Source organism: Cannabis sativa, chromosome 1 (assembly GCF_029168945.1).
Source record: "Cannabis sativa cultivar Pink pepper isolate KNU-18-1 chromosome 1, ASM2916894v1, whole genome shotgun sequence".
NCBI classification, from domain to species: Eukaryota; Viridiplantae; Streptophyta; class Magnoliopsida; order Rosales; family Cannabaceae; genus Cannabis; species Cannabis sativa.
This window is the reverse complement of record NC_083601.1, coordinates 17,251,276-17,273,586: the sequence shown is the minus strand read 5'-3', so window position 1 is coordinate 17,273,586 and position 22,311 is coordinate 17,251,276. Positions and strand designations below refer to the sequence as shown.

Below are 22,311 nucleotides of genomic sequence, written 5' to 3'. Positions count from 1 at the left end.
TGTTCCTCCAGCCAAGAAGAAACTCAAGACTACTCCTCCCTCTGCTTCCTCGAGTTCCAGTTCAGAAGAAGAGGATCCAATGGAAGTCTCTTCAGACAAATCAGTCTCTCTGCATACTGAGAAGGATAGTGAGGACACAGAACTCGAGCCAGAGCCTCCTCTCTCGAAAACTGCTTCTGCAGCAAAGGCGTCTGTTGCTGCCAAAGGCAAGCAGCCCATGGAAGATCCTCCATCTGGTAATATCCCTTCCTCTATCTCTGGTTGTCCAACCTTTTACTATCGAGACAATGAGCGTGACTGGAATCTCTATGCAACTCGTAAGTTTGAAAGTGAGAGGAATTATGATTTGCATGCCCATCGTGTTTATGGTATTGTAAAGTTCATTCAATTTCATCAATGGGAAAACACTCTTACTGGTTTCATTGGATTCATTGCTAACATTATTAAAGAGTTTTATGCTAATCTTACTGATGATTTCCTTGATGAGAACTCTAGACTGTATAGGAGAGTTTATGTTAGGGGTCACTGGTTCTCTTTTTTCTGAAAAGGACATTGCTCAGGCTCTGCAATTGCCTGAGAATGTATCTAATGCTGTGATGTCCATGGATCGTGACTTGATGCATTCTGAACTCACTGGTGCTCGTTCAGAATTGAAACCAGGGGAGAGTCTTCGAATTACTCACCTCACTTTTGCTCATGCTTCCCTTATGCGGTTTGCACTAAGCAATTGGGTTCCAAATTCGAACAAGACCGTGGTGTCTCAAGAAGTGGCTACACTCCTATACCGCATCACCTCTGGAACTTCCATTGATCTAGCCTCTCATATTCTCAACCAGATTGTCTCCTTTCGAAGAGGTAAAAAGCCAACCTTCAAACTTGTATTTCCAAATCTAATCTATAAGGTTTTATCCTCTCAGAAGAATGTGGCCCAAGCACATGAAACACTTGAGCCTCCCATCACTGGCCCTACATTCCAACCTTCTGAATATTTTGATGGTGTGTTCCAAAAACGGCCAAAGGCTGGTGCTGCTGCTGCTTCTGCTGGTGCAAGTTCAAAGCTATCTTCTTCTGTGAGAACTCACGGAAGTCAAGTCTGAACTTCAGAATGTGTATACACGTCTTGAAGCAATGGCTGATGTCCAGCATGACATGTCCAGGCAACTGTCCACTTTGATTAAACTTTACAAAGCTTAAAGTGTTTTAGTTTGTTTCTTTTTCCTTTGCTTTTTGTTCTTTGTTCTTTGTTTACTTTGGCACTCCGATAAACAAAAAGGGGGAGAGATATTTATTTTTTGGTTTGTTGCCCAACTCTGGATGGTTTGTTGCCCAACTCTGGACCCTCTTTTTCAGGGGGAGTTGTGGTTTGTTAGTACTTGTGAACTTAATGTTTCTTAATATTTAAAGTTAGCATGGTCTTTGTTTTTATTGTGATATTCGATTGTGTTACTCAGGGGGAGTAGTATCTTTTGCTCTTGCTAACTTTGCATTGCAGGTACTTTATGGTAAAAAATTATTTTGTTCATCTAAAGTGCCAAAGGGGGAGATTGTAAAGTCCTTTTTTGGCAAGTTAGGTGACAAAATAATTTTTCCTTTTTATGGTAAGATTGCTATGCATTCATTTTCGAAATCTTACCTCTTTTATTCGGTTATTAATTGCCATTTTCCTTGTTTGGAAAGTTGCACTTTCAGCTGAACTTTCCTTTGTTGAAAACTACTCAAAAGAGAAGAAACTCTCTTTTGGAAAGTTGTCTTTTTTAGGGAAACTTTGTTTATTGCCTTTTCCTTATTGATTTCGATTGTATCTTGATACAATCAGAATATCTAATCTGTTTTTGGCAGGAATCAAGCATTGAAAGAAGATCGGTCCCGATTTTAGTAAGTTTCCCGTTTCTGCGTATCCTTCGTCAGCAACCGAATCTGATGTAGCAGATCATGTTTCCTTTGGAAAGTTTTTGTACAGCTGCTAATTCGAACTTGTGGTTGCCTCTTTGGTTTCTATGATCTATAAATAGAGCCTAGAGAGCAACCATTCGAATTTACCTCTTCCATTATTCATTTTTTGCATTTATCATTTGTGAGAAGAGAGTGTTTCTTTGTTTTGTGAGAGCCTAGTTGTTCACCTAGGTTCTAGTTGTTCTATTTCTGTTCTTACTCTATCCTAGAGGTTGTGAAGAACTACTTGACGGAACAAGAGATTGGTCTTCGGGAGAAGACTTGATAAAGCCTTACTTCGGGAGGAAGTAAGCACTTGGTCTTCGGGAGAAGACTTGCTAAAGCCTTACTTCGGGAGGAAGTAAGCACTCACACTTCAAAGACGAAGGGAGTTCGGGCTTGAAGGTGTTTCAAGAAGTCAGATTCATAAAGTGGATTACAAAGGATTGCGGCAATACTTTAGAGGGAGTCTAAACTTGTTTAAGTCAATTGTCTTTGTAATTTTGATACTTTATTAATTGATTTCATTCTCTGGGCGTGGCCCCGTGGACTAGGAGTGTTCGTGAGAACACTGATACCACGTATAAATCTCTTGTGTCAAGTTATTTACTTTTCTGCAAATATTTTATATTCTGCCTGTTCAGTTTTGCTGTAGCAGAATTACTTTCTGCTGCTGCAAACGCTTACAGTTTTTATATTTTCTTATATACAACTGACATTTGCAAAAACACAGTTTTTCAAAACCAATCAAAATATAGAAAAAGTGAGATGTAGATAGAATCTTTTTAATGAAGTGTATCAAATCATTCCATACTATTCTATTTTTTTTTCTTATTATTTTTATTTATGAAAATTTCAATAGTTTATTCTAAATTATGTTAGAGTATTTGATGCTGTGTTTACTTTTTATTTATTTGTAATAAGACATAATTTAAAATTACATGCGATGTTATGATAAAAATATTTAAAAAAAAAATCCTTTCCAATTTTTTTTTTTTAAAAAAAATACCCCGACAAAATATTATAAATAAATTTAACAACGTTCAAACTGCCCCCATCGCACCACACCGCAAAAAAGATGTGGTTTAAAATTCTTTGCGGTGCGGTCACTGTTTGAATTTTCCCTAAACCGCGCGGTGCGGTTTGCAGTTTTGAATTATTAATATGCGGTTCAAACCGCACCGCACCGCATATTATAAAAATACTAATTTTTATATTTATTTAGGTCCAATATGTGAATGTCCAACTCAAAAAGCCCACTAATTATTGTATTGTTGAAACTTAAAAGTTTTTTTCATATTTATTATCAAGCTTTATGGTATTTTTGATAAGTGTTGCTCAAGCTTTGTTTATTTGTGATAGTTTAATTATTTGGTAATAATCTAAACTGCAGATAAACCGCAAAAACCGCGCCGTACCACACCATTTTTTGCGGTGCGGTTTCTACGGTTTTTTAGTTTTGTGTGCGGGTACAGTTTGAGAAATTGGAAAAACTGTATGTACGGGTTGGTTTAAAAAAATAGTCAAAAATTGCAACACCCGCACTGCGAACACCCCTAAGTTTAATATATCTAGTGAGAAAAAAAATAGAGCAACTGTAATATTAGTGCGAAAACTGTGAAGATTTACATGAGAGAACTTAAAAAAGTAATAATAATTCAAATCAAAAATTAATAATTTTTTTAATTATTAATATTATTTTATTTTTTAAAATAAATATATAATGAAATATTATTATAACATGTATAAAGTTTTAATTGTATACAAGCAGCCTTATCGTAAGAGTATACACTTTTATATCTTAATAACCACGTGATCTAAAATCAATGATAAAAAAAGCTTCCCTACTCGTAGAGAACTTATGCTAAGTCCTACCATAGTCTTGCCCTATATATATGGGTATACTCTTAATGGGTATTACCCATGAATGGGTAATATTAAAAAAAGTTGAGTTTTTATGCTTAATTTTTCTATTTAATTAGAAAAATCTCTCATTTTTTCATTATATAGGTTGTGGTTGTTCCATCGGCTGAAAATAAAATCATAACAAAAAAAAATTCAGCAAAAAAATGATAAACAAATATTGAGTTTTACTTAAATATTTTTTATATAAACTTATTTTTTTATATAGTGTAAAAAGATGTATTTTTTGATATTTTTTTTAATTAAGTAGCTAATTTAAGCGTAGAAATTTAAATTTTTCTTTTATTATTCGCCATCGGATCAAAATCTAATGGCTTAATATTTATAACATTAATATTTATAGTTAAATTTATTTAGTACCCATCAATGGATAATACCCATTAAAAAGTATTCCATATATATATTTGACGTAATGAGTGATAATAGTAAATATGAAGAAATTAGGAATCATACTACTATTAAAAATTAACTAAAAAATTATTAAAAATCTAAAAATTAAATTAAAAAAAAAAACATATTTTTAATCTTAAACTTAAAGTATACAATATATATATATAGTAAGAAATATTAAATTAAATATCAAAATAAAGTTTAAATTATAATTACATTAATTTTATTAATTTTAAGATTAAAATTTATTCCTTAAAAAATTAGAAATTGTTAGCCTATCATCTTGATTAGTTTTATAAGAATTTGTTAACTTTATCATCTTGATTTCTTGTATCATGTGGCTTATAAATACAAATATAGTTAATACAGAGTTCAAGTTTTTGCTATACTTTATTCTTACTCTTTGTTTGTGCTCTGCCTTATTCTACATGGTATCAAAAGTTTTTGACTAGCGTCAATGTCTTCATCTACCTCTGATCCTACTTCCGCTCCTGCTCCCATGGCTACTTCCCTTGCTTCCACTGCTGCTCCCATGGTTACTGTCGATGCTCCTCCGTGGAATCCCTTTTCTCATTCTCTTAGTTCTTCGCTTACTACAAAACTCGATCGTCTCAATTTTCTCTCATGGAAATTTCAAGTGATTCCAACAGTCATTAGTCATGATTTTTATGAAATCTTATTCACAGGGGTTCCTCCACCCTAATTTTTGGTTACCGGAGCTCCAAATCTTAAGTATCATCAATAGCGTCGCGAAGATCATCTGCTTCTTTCTTGGTTAAGATCATCCATGTCCGATGCCATTCTTGCTTTAGTTGTCAATTTCATAACCTCATTCACTGTTTGGAGGGCTCTTGAACAAAAAATTTCTTCACAGACCAAGGCTCGAGGTCTCCAACTCAAGGGACAATTCTCTCACATTCAAAGAGGTGGTCTGACAATTTCAAAATATGTTGACAAAGTTCAGGCCATTACAAATGCCCTTACAATTGTTGTTTCCCTTGTTTCTACTCAAGATATCGTCCTGCAACTTCTCAATGGACTTGGTCCTAAATTTAATTCTATTATTTTAAGGATAACTTCAAGAAGTGATGCTCTATCTATTGAAGAAGTTCAAGCATTGCTGTTTTTCCCATGAAGGTTACCTTGAATATCATCACGCCATGACAGATTTATCTATCCAAATGCATGCAAATCTTGCATTTGGAAATGGCAGATTTGGGGGTTCTTGACCATTTTCTAACTCTCAAACAGCTCAAGTTGACAATAAACATCTTCCTATTGTTCGTGGTAAAGGAGTTGGTCGATTCAACAACACCAGAGTTATTTGTCAAATGTGTTTGCGATCAGGTCATACAACTCCAGTTTGTCACTATCGCTTTGACAAAAATTGGATTACTCCAAACTAGGTGGCTCCAACAATCGTGGTGATCTCACAAAATTGGATTTTGATTATGATCCTCAAGCACACTCTTCCACCATAGTCCAAGATTTTGGAGATGATCATTCATGGTATGTGGATACGGGTGCCACAAATCATATCGCATTTGACAGCACAAATCTTGACACTTCAGTTCCCTATCAAGGCCAAGAAACCCTTGTAGTATGGGATGGTATGAAGCTCTTAATTTCTCACATAGGATCTGCTACAATACCATCTTATTTATATTCTTACCTTTTACATATGCACTCGGTCTTACAAGTTTTAATTGTCACTAAAAATCTTGTTAGTGTATCTAAATTGACTAATGATAATAATGTATTTTTGGAATTTCATAAATACTAGTGCTTTGTTATGGACAAGGAAATAGGAGATGTTATGGTCAAGGGGAAGCTTAAGGATGGTCTTTACCTCCTTGGTGATGAACCTGGTCAGCCAAAGTCCTCTCTGCAGTGTCATTTAGCTACGACTACAGCTGTTCATAATCATTCTTCTTATACTCCATCATTTACTTCTGTAAATCAAAGTGTAGATCAAAATGAATCATGTACTAATTCAGCTATCAATAAAAACATTTTGCTCTTCTTTCTCTTTGCCTATTCTGTATCATACTGAAAAATCTTCTGATCTTAATACCTAGCATTGCAAGTTAGGCCATCTTGCAAATTCTACACTAAGTAAATTGATTCCCACCTTATCTCACTCACTCGGGCTCTTTAAAAACACTATCATTTTGTAATGCTTGTCAACATGGTAAGAGTTATAAATTACCCTTTCCTGTGTCCACTCACAAAGCCTCTCAATCTCTTCGAGTTATTCAGGCTGCAATCTAGATATGGATACAAATATTACATTTTCTTCATGGATGATTACAGTATATTTACATAAATTTACCCTTTATCTTTAAAGTCTCAAGCATTTGATATGTTCATTCAGTTTAAGAACGCGATAGAAAAGTAATTTAGCAAATACCTTCAAGTTGATGGTAGAGGAGAATACAAAACTTTTGCAAGGTTCTTAAATGATCAAGGAATTCTATTTTCTCATCCTTGTCCACATACGCATGAGCAAAATAGAAGGCCTGAAAAGAAACATCGACACATAATTGAGACTGGTTTAACTCTATTAGCACAAGCAAATTTGGATCTCAAATATTGGTGGCATACCTTTCAATGTGCTACTTTCACCATAAACATGCTGCCCACACCTATTTTTAACAATATAAGTCCTTTTGAATTCTTATTTGGTACACAACCTAATTACTCTATACTAAAGCCTTTTGGTTATGCATGTTTTATTTGAGGCCTTATAATTCACATAGGTTGGACTTCACGTCAAGACAATGCTTGTTTTTGGGGTACTCTTCCTTTCATAAAGGTTATTTGTGTGAAAATGATAAAGGAAGAATTTACACTGCTCAAAACCTAGTGTTTAATGAAAAGTGTTACCCACGTGTCTCTTCACAACTGCTATCACATCAGTTACAATTTGCTCATAACCCTAGTTACTTTCCTACTTCAAGTTTTTCAACTTGTTCAGGTGCTAACAATATTCTTCATTCTGTGCATCACAATGTTTCCACTGAGCCTGCTCCTCCATGCACAAATGCTACACAAAATGTTGCTGCACCACCCACAAGACCTACTGAAATTACTCCACCTATCACCTCTCATGTCGTAAACCACACTACTTATCCCACAAATAACCCTACTATCCCCAAAACACCCCTTCCTACTGCTACTCAACATTAAAACACACAATCTACTGAAACTCAAACCCAAAACACTCAACCTACAACAACACAACTTGCACAAGCTTAACTTGCAGCAACTCAACCTCAAAACACTCAACCTGTATCAACTCCACCCCCACACCCTCAACCTTCTGTAACTCAACCTGAAGAAACTCAACATGCAGTAACTCAACCTGCACAAACAAATACCATTAGTGATTATATGCCTAATGGTACTAAAACCTTCCAAACTGCTGCAAGAAGAAATCATATCATGGTCACTAGGTCTCAAAATGGTATTATTAAACCAAAGGCTTATCTCTCTACCAAGCACCCCTTCCAGAATCTTTAATACTATCTGAACCAAAGTCCCTCAAAGTTACATTACAGGATCCTAAATGGTTCACCTTTATGTATGATTTAGCCAAAGCACTAAAAGCTGCAGACACTTATTTTTGGTTCCTTACTACCCTGCAATGCAGATTATAGGAAATAAATGGGTGCATAGGGTCAAGTTGAATGATGATGAATCTTTGGACAGATTCAAATCAAGGTTAGTTGCAAAAGGCTACTCACAAACACCTTGGATTGACTATGAAGAAATTTTCTCTCCAGTTGTCAAACCAATTACTGTAAGAACTGTTATTTCCTTGGTTGTCTCTTTAAATTAGTCAGTTAAATAGCTTGATGTCACTAGTGCTTTCCTTAATGAAGAGCTTACTAAAATTGTCTTCATGTAAGAGTCTCTAGGTTTCATTGATACTACTCAACCAACTCATGTTTGTTGCTTAAAAAAGGTCATTGATGGTCTCAAACATGCTCCAAGAGCTTGGAATGAGAAGCTCAAAACTAGTCTACTTTAGTGGGGATTTCAAGCTTCAAAATCTGATTCTTCTTTCTTCGTCTATGGCTCTGGCTCTATATTGATTATCTTGTTAGTCTACATGGATGATATTCTCTTGATAGGTCCCGATGACAGTCTTATTTGCAAACTTGTGGATGATCTAAACAAGGCCTTTTCTCTTAAGAATGTGGGGGAAGTTCATTACTTTCTAGGGGTTGAGATATATAGAACTAGTGTTGGCATGTACTTATCCCAAACTAAATATATCGACCTACTTGTGAAACTTCACGTGGAAGGTGCAAAATCTTGTCCAAATCCAACTAGTGTTGCCACAAAACTTTCTTTGTAGGAAGGGGATCCTTTTGAAGATCTAACATTGTATAGATCCACCTTGGGAGCCCTACAATATCTTACTTTAAGAAGGCCTGATGTTGCATTTATCATCAAAAAATTGAGTAAATTCATAAAAGCTTCAACAACTACACATTGGGAGGCTTGTAAACGACTATTATAGTATCTAAAAGGTACTATTTCAAATGATTTATTACTCAAATTAGTTGTTGTTATGACCCTTGAGAGCTATTCTGATGCTGATTGGGTAAGTTGTGTGGATTACAAACGTTCTACAAGTAGTTAACTTGTGTTTTTGGGAGGAAATCTTATTTTGGTCTACAAAGAAGCATCATGTTGTTGTCAGGTCAACTACAGAAAGTGAGTTCAGAGCTCTAGCAAATATTGTTACTGAACTCAAATGGATCACCTCACTTCTAACTTAACTTCATGTTACTAGGGTTGTACATAAACTTTTGTAAACGACCCAAACCAAACCGAGATAACCCGACAAAAAATACAAACTAAAAAATCCGACAAAAATATAACCCGCTCAATCTTTATATTGGGCGGGTTGAAAATAATACCAACCCCCCCAATCAACCCGAACTAACCTAACCAACCCGATTAAGAGAGTTTTTTTTATATATATTTATATGTTTTTATTATATATATTTATATATCATATAATTTACATGACTATTTAAAAAGTATTAAAACTAATATGATTTTTTATGGTAGTTGATTTAAATTTTAATTCAATCTACATATATTGTCTTCTTATTACAATTAACTAAAATATAATAATTGAATTTAAAAATAAAAAAAAATATATATATATATATTAGTGGTCTGTTTGGACTAGGGCTGTACATCGGTCGGTTTGGGCGGTTTATCCTATATATTTTCTAACCCAATCTAAAGTTTGGGTTGCTAAAATTTAAGTGCAACCCGCCCAATTTTTTTTAAAAAAAATTGTAAACCGACTAACGGTTTTGGGCGGTTTGGTCGGGTTAACCCGCCCAAACCGACCAAACTTTTTTTTTTTGGTTTCAAAGTCAATAAAAATTAAAAAGATAAATTAAAAATATCAAATTCCACCAAAGTACAATACAATATATATGACTTTGAAACTAACAATTAAGTATATAATTTTATATTATTATATATTTAATCATTTATGTTATATATAATAAAAACTAAAAAGTAAAAAAAAAAAAAAAAGCTAAAATCGGGTTGGTCAGGTTATTCGGTTTAATTGGGCGGGTTGGACCTATTTTCAACCCGCCCAATTAACAGATTGGGTGGGTTCTAATTTTTTCGGGTTATTTCGGTTTGTAATTTTTATCGGTTTTTTCGGTTCGGTTTGGGCGGGTTATTTGGTTTGGGCTGTTTACAATTTTTTTTGTACAACCCTAGTTTGGACGGGACCAAACTGACTAATTTCATTGGACGGGTTGCTATTTTCTCTTTTCTTAATTGGGCAGGTTGCACTTAGATTTTTGTAACCCAATCTTTACATTGGGCTGAATAAAATATAGCATAAACCAATCAAACCGACCAACGTACACCCCTACATGTCACCATACCTCACTGTCCTGTTATTTGGGTAGATAATCAAAGTGCCACAACTCTTGTAGCAAACCTAATTTTTCATGCTCCCTCAAAATACATGAAAATTGATATGCACTTTGTTAGAGATCAAATAGTTGTCAAGTTGCTCTCTGTGAGATATGTCCTTATTCTTTATCAAGTTGTACGTAGATGTTCTTGTAAAACCATTGTCTACTGATCGCTTCAACTATCTCAAATCTAAAGTTCAAATGGCTTCAATCCCTTTTCGTTTGAGGGGGAATTTTAGCCTAGAAAACTAAATCTAAGTAATTATTGTTAGTTAGATTTGTAAGAATTTGTTATTTGTATTTTTCTGTTATGAGTTAGTTAGTTTAACTAACTCTATTATCTTAATTTCTTGTATCATGTAGCTTATAAATAAAATACTACTACAAAAGTTGGAATTCTCGACGGTCCTAAAAATACCTTTTTGGGGGGATCGTCACTAAAAAAATTAATTGTTTAAAACCGTTGGGAAAAATTAGTATTCTCGACGGTTTATAACAGTAATTTCAGGAATAGGCGACGGTTTTAAATGAAATTCATAAAATTTATTTGGCCCTTATAAGCGAAAGTTCAAAATCGTCGGGTATAAGAGCCCAATAAATTGTTACCTACTTCTCGCCACATTTCTCACGTGCCCACCTATTTCTTTTCTATTTTCCACATGCCCACCTATTTCTTCTCACCTATTTCTTCTTCATTTCCACACCCTAAAACAAAAATCTTAACTCTCCAAAATCCAATCCACGCATCTGCACCATCGCCCTCCTCTCTCGTCATCTTCCTCCCTCTCTAAATCTCCGTTTCTTCTCGTCTCTCTCGTCCATCGATCTCCACTCACCCCTTCTCTCGTCGGTCTTCCTCTCCTCTTCGTCGCATACGTTGGACCACCACCACTTCCTGTCAGTGTCCCTCTCATCTCCGTCTCATACGTCGGACCACCACCACCTCCCGTTCGTCTCCATCTCTCTCTTTCTCTCTCCGAGCTTGGTATAAATACATTTATTTATTTATATACTTTTTATATATTATATATATTTATTTTGTTATTGTATAAATTTAATGTGTTTTTAAGTTAGTTGTTATTGTAATAAAATTATTAGGTAAAATTATACAACTAATGCTGGAAAAAAATGACAGAAAAATCTGTATTTTTTTTTTTTTTTACATTCCCGACGGTTTAAAACCATCACCTATATAGTGTAGGGCACGGTTTAAAACAGTCGCTTATACCGTGTTATAGGCAACGATTTTAAACCGTCATGAAATCCACATTAGCGACGGTTTTTAACCGTCGCCTATTTTGTCCGTTTTACGACGGTCGTATAGGCGACTATTATAGAAATTGACGAGAATACTTTAAACGAATGTTTAAAAACGTCGAGAAATTTTTTTTTATAGTAGTGAAAGTTTAGTTAATACAAAGTTCAAGTTTTTGCTATAATTTTTGTTTACTTTGTTTTTGTGTTCTGCCTTATTCTACAAAAATTACTTTTTTGAAAATAAAAATTGATTCTTTTGTTACTTTGATGATTTTTAAATTATTTAATATTTTTAAAAATTCTTAAGCATTGTAAATTGAACGACCTAGTTTATCAAAATATATTATATTATTATCCCTCTCATTTATACATGCAAGAGAAATGAAAAAGTATAGCCAATTGGTCAGTGCTCAAAACGAATCATGCATGAAAGGGAAAAAAAAGTGCCATACATATTATTATTATTATTATTATTATAGGAGTGTGAAGTACAGTGGAGATATTAATTAAAATATTAAAAAGAAAAGAGATAGATGCTCACTAAATTGGGGATTGAGTAGTAATGAAATCATGGAGAAAGCTTCGATCGAAAGTAGAATTTATTGCAGTATCCCCATGTTTGTCACATTAATATGTAGTATGGTAGCCAATACTAGCAGACTATATAGTTATAAATATAGCCCTTAAAATTTGAATTATATATCTATATAAATTCGAGTATAACATTAGTCCCTTTATGTATTTGGCAAAATCTTCATCATGTGCAAGAAGACATATATAATCCGAAACATGCACGTATATGTCCATGAGTATTTGTGGCTACAAAAATCTTTTCGTTTTCAAATCACAGTCTAGTAGACTAGTAGTACTAATAAAGCAAGCATCTTATTACTTTCGATTAACTTTTTTCTCTTGGATTTTATAGGAAAGAAAGAAAAATAAAGCTGTTTAATTACCGGCTAGGGGCTACCCATACACGTCGATATGGCCCAACACTGCTTTGTTTGTTTCTCCACACCATCGTAATACTCTTTTATGATGTAAAAGAATGTTAAAGTATCCCATTATTTAATAATTTCCTACGTTCTCTCTCTTTGAGTCATCTCTTTTTCAATTTAATTTTTGTACCTCATGTAACAAAATATGTTTATGAACTTTTAATCCCTCAAACAATTTTCCTCTAACTTTTGAATTTTTTTTTGAGTGTAGTCTAATAGTATTTATAATTTTTTTTTTTGAAAAGAGTATTTATAATTACTTAATTGCTTAATAGTTTAAAAGTGTTAGGTTCGAATTTATGGCCTTTTTTTTCCATCTATCTCTCACCACTAAACTAGCGTTAATTAGTCTTGTCTTCTGACATGTATATTTTACGGTATTTTTTGCGGTAACTAAGTTCGTGGGTATCAAAACATCAGTTACGTTAAAGATTGGTTCTGATGGCTTCTAGCAGTCGAGACAGCGAGGAGGTGGGAAGGAGGTGGACAAATTTGCAGTTGGAAGATAGAGAAGAAACTGGTGTATGGTTCGATCAATCCGAGAATTTGGGGGATGAGTTCGACTCGCGTTAGTGTTTGGTGGGGAGATTGTTAACTGATAGGCCGGGTGATTCTGATGCTCTAAAAAATGTTATGGCTTCACTGTGGAGACCGGGTAAGGGGATGTAAGTTAAGGAGTTAGAAACAAACCGATTTTTGTTTCAATTTTTTCATGAGGTTGATATTAGTAGAGTTTTGGAGGGGAGGTCGTGGACTTTTAATCGGTCACCTTTTATTATACAACGACTGCATGAGGGAGATAACCCTCGAACCATACCATTAAACACGATGGAAATCTGGGTTCAAGTGTATGATTTACAGGTGGGTTTCCGTTCGGATATAGTCCTGAAAGCAGCAGGGGGATATATTGGAAAATATGTGACATCGTGCCCAAAGAATTTCAACGGGATATGGAGGGATTACTATCATGTACGGGTATTGATTAACATTGAAAAGCCTCTCACAAGACGAATGCGAGTTTATAAGAGCAAGGAGGAATGGTTCTAGGCTAACTTCAAGTATGAAAGGGTGCCGACCTTTTGTTTTATTTGTGGCTTGATCGGACATTCAGAAAGATTTTGCCATCGCTTATTTGATGAACCTCTGGAAACAATTGTAAAACCGTATGGTTTGTTCATGAAGGCTCAGGATCGTCGTCCAAATCGGCAAATTGGTGCACGATGGCTTCGGGATAGCATGGGGCAGTCGGTTGAGGAAACAATGGGTAGATCTCCGACGGATCAAGAAGATTCTCAAGGAGAAAATCATGGAGCTAAAATCAAGGAGGTTTCTAATGGAGAAAATCGTGGAGGTATAACTATAGGTAATAATTCCATTACAAAGTCAAATGTTGGGCTAGGTAATATTTTGGGAAGGAATGTAGGACATGTTGTCAATCCTGAATTGGAGGAAAGTGAGGGAGAGGGTAATATTGAAGATTTGGTTATTATTGATAATAAAAGAAGGAGGACTCACGTGGGAGTTGACGGTGGGCCTTTAGGTGATAGTGGAAATATGGGTCAGGATTTTATTGATTTAAATGGGGGCCAGGTGGATATGAAAGTAAATGGGCCTGAGGTATATGGGCCACATAAGGACAAAGTAGCAGTTGGTGTTGAGAGTAGAAGTTTAATGCCACAAGAGGTTGGAAAGGGCACTGTTGAGGGGAAAAAAGGAGGTATGGTTCAAGTTTGTATTATTCAAAAAAGCGACTTTTTGGCGGGTACTCATGCTGGGTCCCGCCAATCATTATGAGTTTGTTAAGTTGGAATTGTCGGGGGCTTGAGAACCCGCGGGTGATGCAATTCCTTAAGGAAATTACTTTCCAAAAGAGACCCGATCTTATTTTCTTATGTGAGACTATTTGTAAAAGAGATAAAATTGAGATTTTGAAAAAGGTGTTGGGATTTGAAGGAAGCTTCACTGTGGAGGCTCGGGGGCACAGTGGGGGGTTAGCTATGTTATGGCGTCAGGAAAATGATGGGAAGTTATTGAGTTTTAGCCAAAATCACATTGATATTGAGCTAAAACTTAGTGGTTCGATAGTGGTTCGTGTGACGGGTTGTTACGGGGAGCCTAGTAGAAATCTAAGAAGCAACACATGGAGATTGATAAGAGAGCTAGTTCGACGTTCAATGCTCCCATGGTGTCTCATTGGAGACTTGAACAATGTCCTTAATCAAAGTGATAAGAGAGGAGGGAGGCCTTACCCGAATTCCTTATTGAAGGGGTTCAAGATGTGGTGTCGGACTGTAGGCTTATTGATATGGCTCTTTTTGTTCATCCGTATACTTGGGAACGTGGCAGAGGTACAAGTAATTGGGTGGAGATTCGACTTGACAGGGCGTTGGTGTCCCATGCTTGGAATGATCTTTTTCCATCTGCAAGACTTTTTAACATGGAGATTTCGGTCTCTGATCATAGTCCTCTATGGCTGCAGCTTGTTCCAACTCCGATTGTGATTACTCCGCCCAGGTTTCGGTTCGAAAATGCATGGGCAAGGGAACCTCTGTGCCACCAAATTGTCAAGGATATCAAAGGCCATTCCCTGCAGCAGAAAATCAAGTGTTGCAGTACAACTCTTGTCGAATGGGGGAAAAATATGACAGGGGATTTCAAAGAAAGGTTGAATAAGTGCAATAAAGTGTTGAAATGCCTAAAGAATAGAAGAGATGAGGAGTCTATAAAGAAGTACAAGGAGACACAAACTCAACTGTATGAGATTCTTACTCAGAAAGAAGTGTTTTGGCGATAACGTTCTAAGCAGTTATGGCTCCAAGCGGGCGATCAGAATACAAAGTATTTCCATGCATGTGCTACTTCCCGAAAACGGAACAATCATATTGTGTGCTTGAAGAACAGAGCAGGAGTTTGGGCTGGTTGGGATAATGGTTTAAAAGAGGTAATGGCAGATTACTACCGCGAATTGTTCACAGCTTCTACCTCGAATTGGGAAAGGGTCATTGCTTGTGTTGACAATGTTGTCTCTGAGGATCAAAATGTGGGGTTGACGGCTCTTGTGGATGCGGCAGAGGTGCGGAAAGCAGTGTTCCAAATGCATCCTGACAAGTCGCCAGGCCCAGATGGGCTTAATTCGGGGTTCTGTCAAAAATTCTGGGAGGTGGTTGGGACGGACGTGGTTCGGTTAGTTCAACATTTCTTTATGTTTGGTGAGTTCCCTGATTTTCTCAAAGATACAAACATAGTTTTGATCCCTAAGAAGTCTACTCCTGAAACTATGAGTGACTTAAGGCCGATAGCTTTGTGTAATGTCATTTACAAAATTGTTTCCAAAGTTATGGCTAATAGGTTAAAAGGGGTGCTTCCAAATGTTATTTCAGAGACACAAAGTGCTTTTCTGCCTGGTCGCTTAATAACTGATAATATATTAATCTCTTTTGAGGTTATGCATTATTTGAAGAGGAAGGGGTCGATAAAGGATGGCTTTATGGCAGTGAAAATGGATATGAGTAAGGCATACGACCGTGTTGAATGGGGTTTTCTACAAGCCATGTTGAGGAAGCTGGGGTTTAGTGATCACTAGATTATGTTGGTAATGAGGTGTATCTCCTCGGTCTCGTATAATATTATTGCAAGTGGCCAAGACTTCGATCCCATTATCCCTTCGAGAGGTTTGAGACAAGGTGATCATTTGTCTCCTTACCTTTTTATTTTGTGTGCGGAAGGACTCTCACTTTTGATTAAAGATTATGAGAGGTTGGGGAAGGTTCGTGGTTGTAAGGTAGCAAGGGGAGCTCCTATAATTTCACACATGTTCTTTGCGGATGACACTTATGTTTTTTGCAAAGCAAATGAGGAGGCTGCATGTAATGTTATGGAATTATTGAGTTATTTTCAGCAAGCTTCAAGGCAGCAGGTTAATGTGCTTAAATCTTCTATATTTTTTATCTCTAATACTAGAGCTGAAGATCGAACAAGGGTGTGCTCAAGAATGGGGATTTCTGAAGCAGGGGATAATAGTACTTACTTGGGGCTGCCTAATATTGTGGGGAGAAATAAGACGACTTTGTTGGGATTTCTTAAGGAAAGATTAAGGAAGAAGATTCAAGGATGGGAGGGTCGTTTCTTATCCAAAGCGGGTAAGGAACTCCTTATTAAAACTGTTGCTCAATCTCTCCCTAGTTATGCAATGAATGTTTTCTTGCTAACTAAGAAAATTTGTAATGAAATGGAACAGATGATGTGCAACTTTTGGTGGAAATCTTCATCTAAGGATAGCAAAGGAATTCATTGGAAGAGATGGGACCGTCTGACTTTACATAAATTGAAAGGAGGCATGGAGTTTAGAAACCTGCGAGATTTCAAAGTAAGTCTACTTAGTAAACAAGGTTGGAGGCTTCTTTCTCGGCCTGATTCCCTTGTGGCTCGGTTATTCAAAGCACGATACTACTCCAGAGGTGATTTCTTATCTGCTGAATTGGGTCATAATCCGAGTTTCGTATGGCGTAGCATCTTTGAGGCTAAAGATCTAGTAAAGGCATGGGCAAGGGTTCGAATTGGAAATGGAGCAAAGACTAGAATCTTAGATGATCCGTGGCTGCCTGATGAGGATAATCCGAGAATAATTTCCACACATCCTGCTCTTGTTGATCAAAGAGTTCAAGCATTAATGGTGACTAGACATTATGAATGGGATGTTGAGTTGATAAATGATGTGATGAGTGCTCGAGATGCTGCAATTATTCTTAGTATCCCATTAAACCCAAGTAGACAAAGTGATGCGTGGTTTTAGAGGATGGAAAACTCGGGTTTTCATTCTGTTAAAAGCTCCTACAGGTTTCTGCAACAAGATCGAAAGGGTGAATTGCAGGCTCTCTCTTCTGGTTTCTGGAACAAACTGTGGAAAATTTGGGTACCCCCGAAAGTTAAGGATTTTATATGGCGTGCATCAACCAACTGTGTGCCTACTACAACACAATTAAGGACGAAACATGTTAATGTGAGTGATTGCTGCCCATTGTGCAAATTAGACCAAGAGACTTCTTTCCATTATTTAGTTGATTGTCAGTTTGCCAAACTGTGTTGGTTGCAGACCGGCATTGATACTATCGATATGCAGGTGGTTACATTTCCTGGATGGCTAGACAGCATGCTGCAAAAATTAGATGGGGAGCAGAAGAAAGTGTTGGTTATGACATGTTGGGCTTTGTTGAGGGATAAGGAATGATGTAGTTTGGAATAACAAAGTTCCTATGGTGGCAGGGGTTTCAATTTTAGCTCAATATTGTCTGGAGCAATGGGAGAAGGCACAAGATAAACAACTTGTTCCTCGGGCTGCTTTTCTGACTGATGCAGATGCTGCTGAAATTTGGCACAAACCAGCAACAGGTTTTTTGAAAGTTAATGTTGATGCAGCCCTCTTTGCAACTCCTAATGTGCATAGCTTTGTCTGTGTGGCCCGTGACTCGACAGGGACTTTGGTGGAGGCTATTTCTTGTTGCCGGCCTAGTTTAGATGCACCAGAAATGGCTGAGGTGATGGGAGTTAGAGAGGCGTTAAGTTGGATAAAAAGAAACTTTGGCAAAGTGTAATTGTTGAAACTGATAGTCTCATTGTTGTGCAAGCAATTCAGAGCCCTCTTGAAATGGTTTCTTATTTTGGGAGTGTTATTTCTGATTGTAAAACTCTGTTAGAAGAGTTAAGTGGTGTTTCGGTTCTTTTTGTTAAACGGTCTGCGAATAGTGTTGCTCATTTCTTGGCTAAAGCTTCCTATTCTGTTGCTGGTCGTGTCATCAGAAGTTATGATGTTTCTTCTGAGTTCCAAAATGTAATCTTATATGATTGCAATTAATAAATTGATAATTTCATTTTAAAAAAAAAAAAACTAGCGTTAGTGACTTAACTTTTAAAATTATTGGACTTAATAATTTTTGTCTAATTTTATTAATAGAAGCTGGGAGTACATAAAGATTTTAGGACAAAAATCTTAATTAATTTATATATATTGGGTTGATTGGACCATTTTAGTTTTTACAATTAGATGAATGATCCAAACTACAAAACTATATAGATAGTGCTAAATCATAATATACTTATATGGTGTTATAAGTTTTGATTTATTTTGGAAATAGTATTAGGAATATGAATTGTGTATATATATATATATACAGAAATATTCTTATTTTAAATTATTTTCGTAAAATAAAATCTGCATGGTACAAGATCTATTAATCCAACTCTAATATTTACTCAGGGTGTGGAGGTGATTACATTCTAAAATCATTATAAAGATAAAATTTCAAAAATTAAACCATAAGGTTACAATACAATCACAGCAAACAACGAGTTTTAACAAAGAAAAGGACAGAATGGAGTTCAATATTATTTAACAAAAGCCGTTAACACCATAACGGTCATTTCACAGTGTAGCTGTTACACTTTTTCATCCTCTTCTTCGGTATCTGACCCAACACAAATCCTCACCTCGATATTCGATCCTCCTTTCTTCCCTATACTCCACTATGCTTTTATCACTACTCATCAGTCACCATGAATTAACCCATAGCAGTATTCAACACAGTCAAGTCAACCTCATCGACTAGGGAAAATTACCAAATTACCCATATAACCCATTCTATAGATTTAACAGCTTATAACTGGATAAAAAAGTAATAAAAAGAAAATAAAAAATGCAAAAAGCTTTAAATGATAGATTCTCCATTGTAAACTAGCTACTTCCCTGATAACATTTCACTGAACCGTTTAAACGATTCGAGTCTCTGCAACTTCAGTTGCTGTTTAAATCTATTGATAAAGTCGTCAGCCTTAGCGTCAACTCCGTCATCAAATTCATTAACCGACGTCGTTTCGCCACCATTATTACAACTCCTTCTCTCCACCCTCGTTGTCGCCGGCCTCCGCCGCTCAACTGCCTCGACGACCTCCTCCTCTTCTTCTTCGTCGTTGTCTTTTTTGTCTTTATTAGAACTGTTTCTGACACCTTGCCCCATTTTTTCGCTGGCCGATTTCGTCATCATTTCTGTCTGGCTCTTCTTCTCGGCGTGGGCGCCGTGAGACTCCGACTCCGACTTGCTTCTCGTCACGTGAGCGGGTTCGTGAGAGTGGTCCTCGAGCGGGTTCGGATCCCGAGCAGTCTTTGATTCCGGTGCCGGATTGGTTTGTTGATGGTCGAATCTGTAGGCGTAAGATAAGTCGATAGATCTCAGACGCTCTAAAAACGAAGGAGTACGGACAAGTTGAGGCGGCTGGATCGGGTTCTGAAACCGAACCGGGTAATGATCCTGCTCCATGTGATTCTGCACCGGAGTTTTCTCTTCATGCCGAACTGTTTCAGGTTCGGGTTCAGGGTGGGTTTGTTGATGGTCGAATTTGTAGACGTAAGACAAATCGACGGATCTCAAGCGCTCCAAAAACGAAGGAGAGCGGCCCAGTTGAGTCGGGTGGGTCGGGTAATTATCTGGGTCTGTAGGATGGTGGTGATACACGGTTTCGACGGCAGGCGATGACTCGAATTTGTAGAGGGAGAGGTTGAAGGATTTGACACGTTCCAATAGTGAGCCTGATCGAACAAGTTGGGGCGAGCCGTGTGGTCGGAGTTGGTCGTGGGTAGGAGTTTTCCGGGTCCCAAAACGAGACATGAGAAATAAGGTTCCAATCATGAGGTTGAGGAAGAGGAAGAGTGAGCTGGGTGTCAACCAGCTCGCCGTGAATGTCCACATGGAGAAACTTTTTTGGGTTTATTAAAATAGTAAGAGAGAGAGAGATAGAAGAGGAAGATGAAAATGGAGTGGAGAGGAGAGTAGAGAGACTCAGACCACTATTTAAGCAGAATCTGGGTCTGTATGAAATGATTTTAGTTTTGTCTGGTAGTGGTTTTAAATCAACAATAATGAAAATTTATAATAAAGAGTTTAATGGAGACTTAGCATAGCCCATGTATATATGTCTAGTTTATCTTTTTTTTTTAACTTCCAGGGAAAAGGTTATTAAACGACACGTTTGAAATATCAACTCTTCAGAAACAGGAAAAAAAAATAATTACTTTTTGGTTGTTTATTTATTTAATGATCCCTAAACCATTTCAGCAATAGAAAAATAAGAAGCGTTAAAATTGTCTGACATGTACGGCACAACAGACAGTTCACGGCGAAATATCTAACAATTTTGCCACATCATGATTTCGATAACTTTGGTCGTTAGATAAGACGTGAAAAATAACTTTGTTCTTTTATTTCTTAAAGATTTCTTTTTTTTTTTTTTTTTTTGAGAAAAATTTCTTAAAGATTTCTTTCGGTTTGATATTTTTAACATTTATTTTTCACATTATATTTATACGTATAATATTATTAGTTAAAAACTATAAAAATATTATATGTTGTTTTTTTATCAAAAAGAAACAAACTTCATTAATTACAAACAAATTACATCAAAACAGCCCAAATCAAGGGAAAAAAACTACTTTACATATACAATCTCTCTATGTATCTTTTTTCATAGTCTTTTAGACTACCTTTCTTTGCTATTTGAAGTCTAAGATATACTATATTTTTTATGTCCTTCGTGATCTTTACAGCTGTGTTTGAGAAGTAGTTGAATATGCAATTGTTTCTATTGCTCCATAAGCTATAAATCATGGCTGTCAGGATTGTTACATGCACTCTTTGTCGCTTGTCCTTGCTGTTCAAACTTAACCATTGCTGCCAATTTATAAAACCAATCAGCCAACAGCAAATCTTCAACCAGTTGCAGACTTGGGCCATAACCTGTTGCGATAAGATGCACTCAAAAAAACAGTGTGCATTGCTCTCCTCTACAACAGCACATACCGGGCATAGAGTAGTATCTAAAGCAATCTGAAATTTGGCAAACTTATCTCTTGTCAAGAGCTGATCGTTGATAGCTTGCCAGAATATGAATCTATGCTTTGGCATGTTGAGAGAACTCCAGATAACCTTGCTGAAACCGAATTGTTCTTGAGCAATACTGCGGTTATACAACAGCTTAGTCTTGAAATGATTCGCACCAACCCTTGCTTTCCTGATATCTGTCATTGAGAACTTGTTGCGAAGGTGACAAAGCTTCCTCCAATACCAACTTGTATCATTCTTTAAGTCATAGGTCCAGAAGGAATTGTTCTTGAGATAAATATTATTGACCCATTTCACCCAAAGTATGTCACTTTTGGAAGAAATGGCCCAAATATACTTACCAAGAATTGCTTGATTCCATTTGACCCCATCTTTGAAACCTAATCCACCATAAGCCTTTGGAAGACAAACTTTCTCCCAAGAAGCCACATGGAGCTTGCTTCTATTCCCATTCCATCCCCATAAAAAACCTCTACATAATTTTTCAATCTCCTTGGTGATACTATGAGGGAGGATGAAAATTCTCATCCAATAATTTCAAAGGCCAAGGAGCACTGAGTGAATGAGTTGTGCCCTTCCTGCAAAAGATAAATGTCTTGTTGCCCAAGTTTGGAGCCTTTGCTTGATCTTCTTTATAATCACTCCACAGTCCTCTGCTTTCCATTTTGTCGGTCTTAGAGGAACCCCAAGGTATTTGAGAGGAAACTCTCCTTCAAGAAGATTCATTTCTAACAGCATAACCTGTTTTCCTTCTTCTTTCACTCCACCAAAGTAGAGTTGAGATTTACCTGTGTTTATGGCAAGCCCCGAAGTTGCCTTGAATTCATCTAGCACCTCTTTGATTGCTCGGATAGAGCATATATCTCCTTTACAGAATATCATTAAATCGTCCGCAAAACAAAGACTGATTAACTTGGGACTCTTGCATAAGGGATGGTACCTGAATTTTGACTGATT

General features: G+C 36.4%; 2 protein-coding genes across 2 annotated transcripts; one reads left to right on the top strand and one right to left on the bottom strand.

The window, feature by feature from the left end:
• Positions 1–16,061: 16,061 nt before the first annotated feature.
• LOC133039853 (uncharacterized) lies at positions 16,062–17,258 on the top strand. The gene has a single exon (XM_061118886.1). It carries the CDS (start codon positions 16,062–16,064, stop codon positions 17,256–17,258), a length of 1,197 nt encoding a protein of 398 aa, XP_060974869.1.
• A 1,435-nt stretch (positions 17,259–18,693) lies between these two features.
• LOC115703585 (pathogen-associated molecular patterns-induced protein A70) lies at positions 18,694–20,401 on the bottom strand. The gene has a single exon (XM_030630812.2). The coding sequence runs from the start codon at positions 20,203–20,205 to the stop codon at positions 19,198–19,200; it is 1,008 nt and encodes a 335-aa protein (XP_030486672.2). The 5' UTR covers positions 20,206–20,401; the 3' UTR covers positions 18,694–19,197.
• Between the last annotated feature and the right edge of the window lie 1,910 nt (positions 20,402–22,311).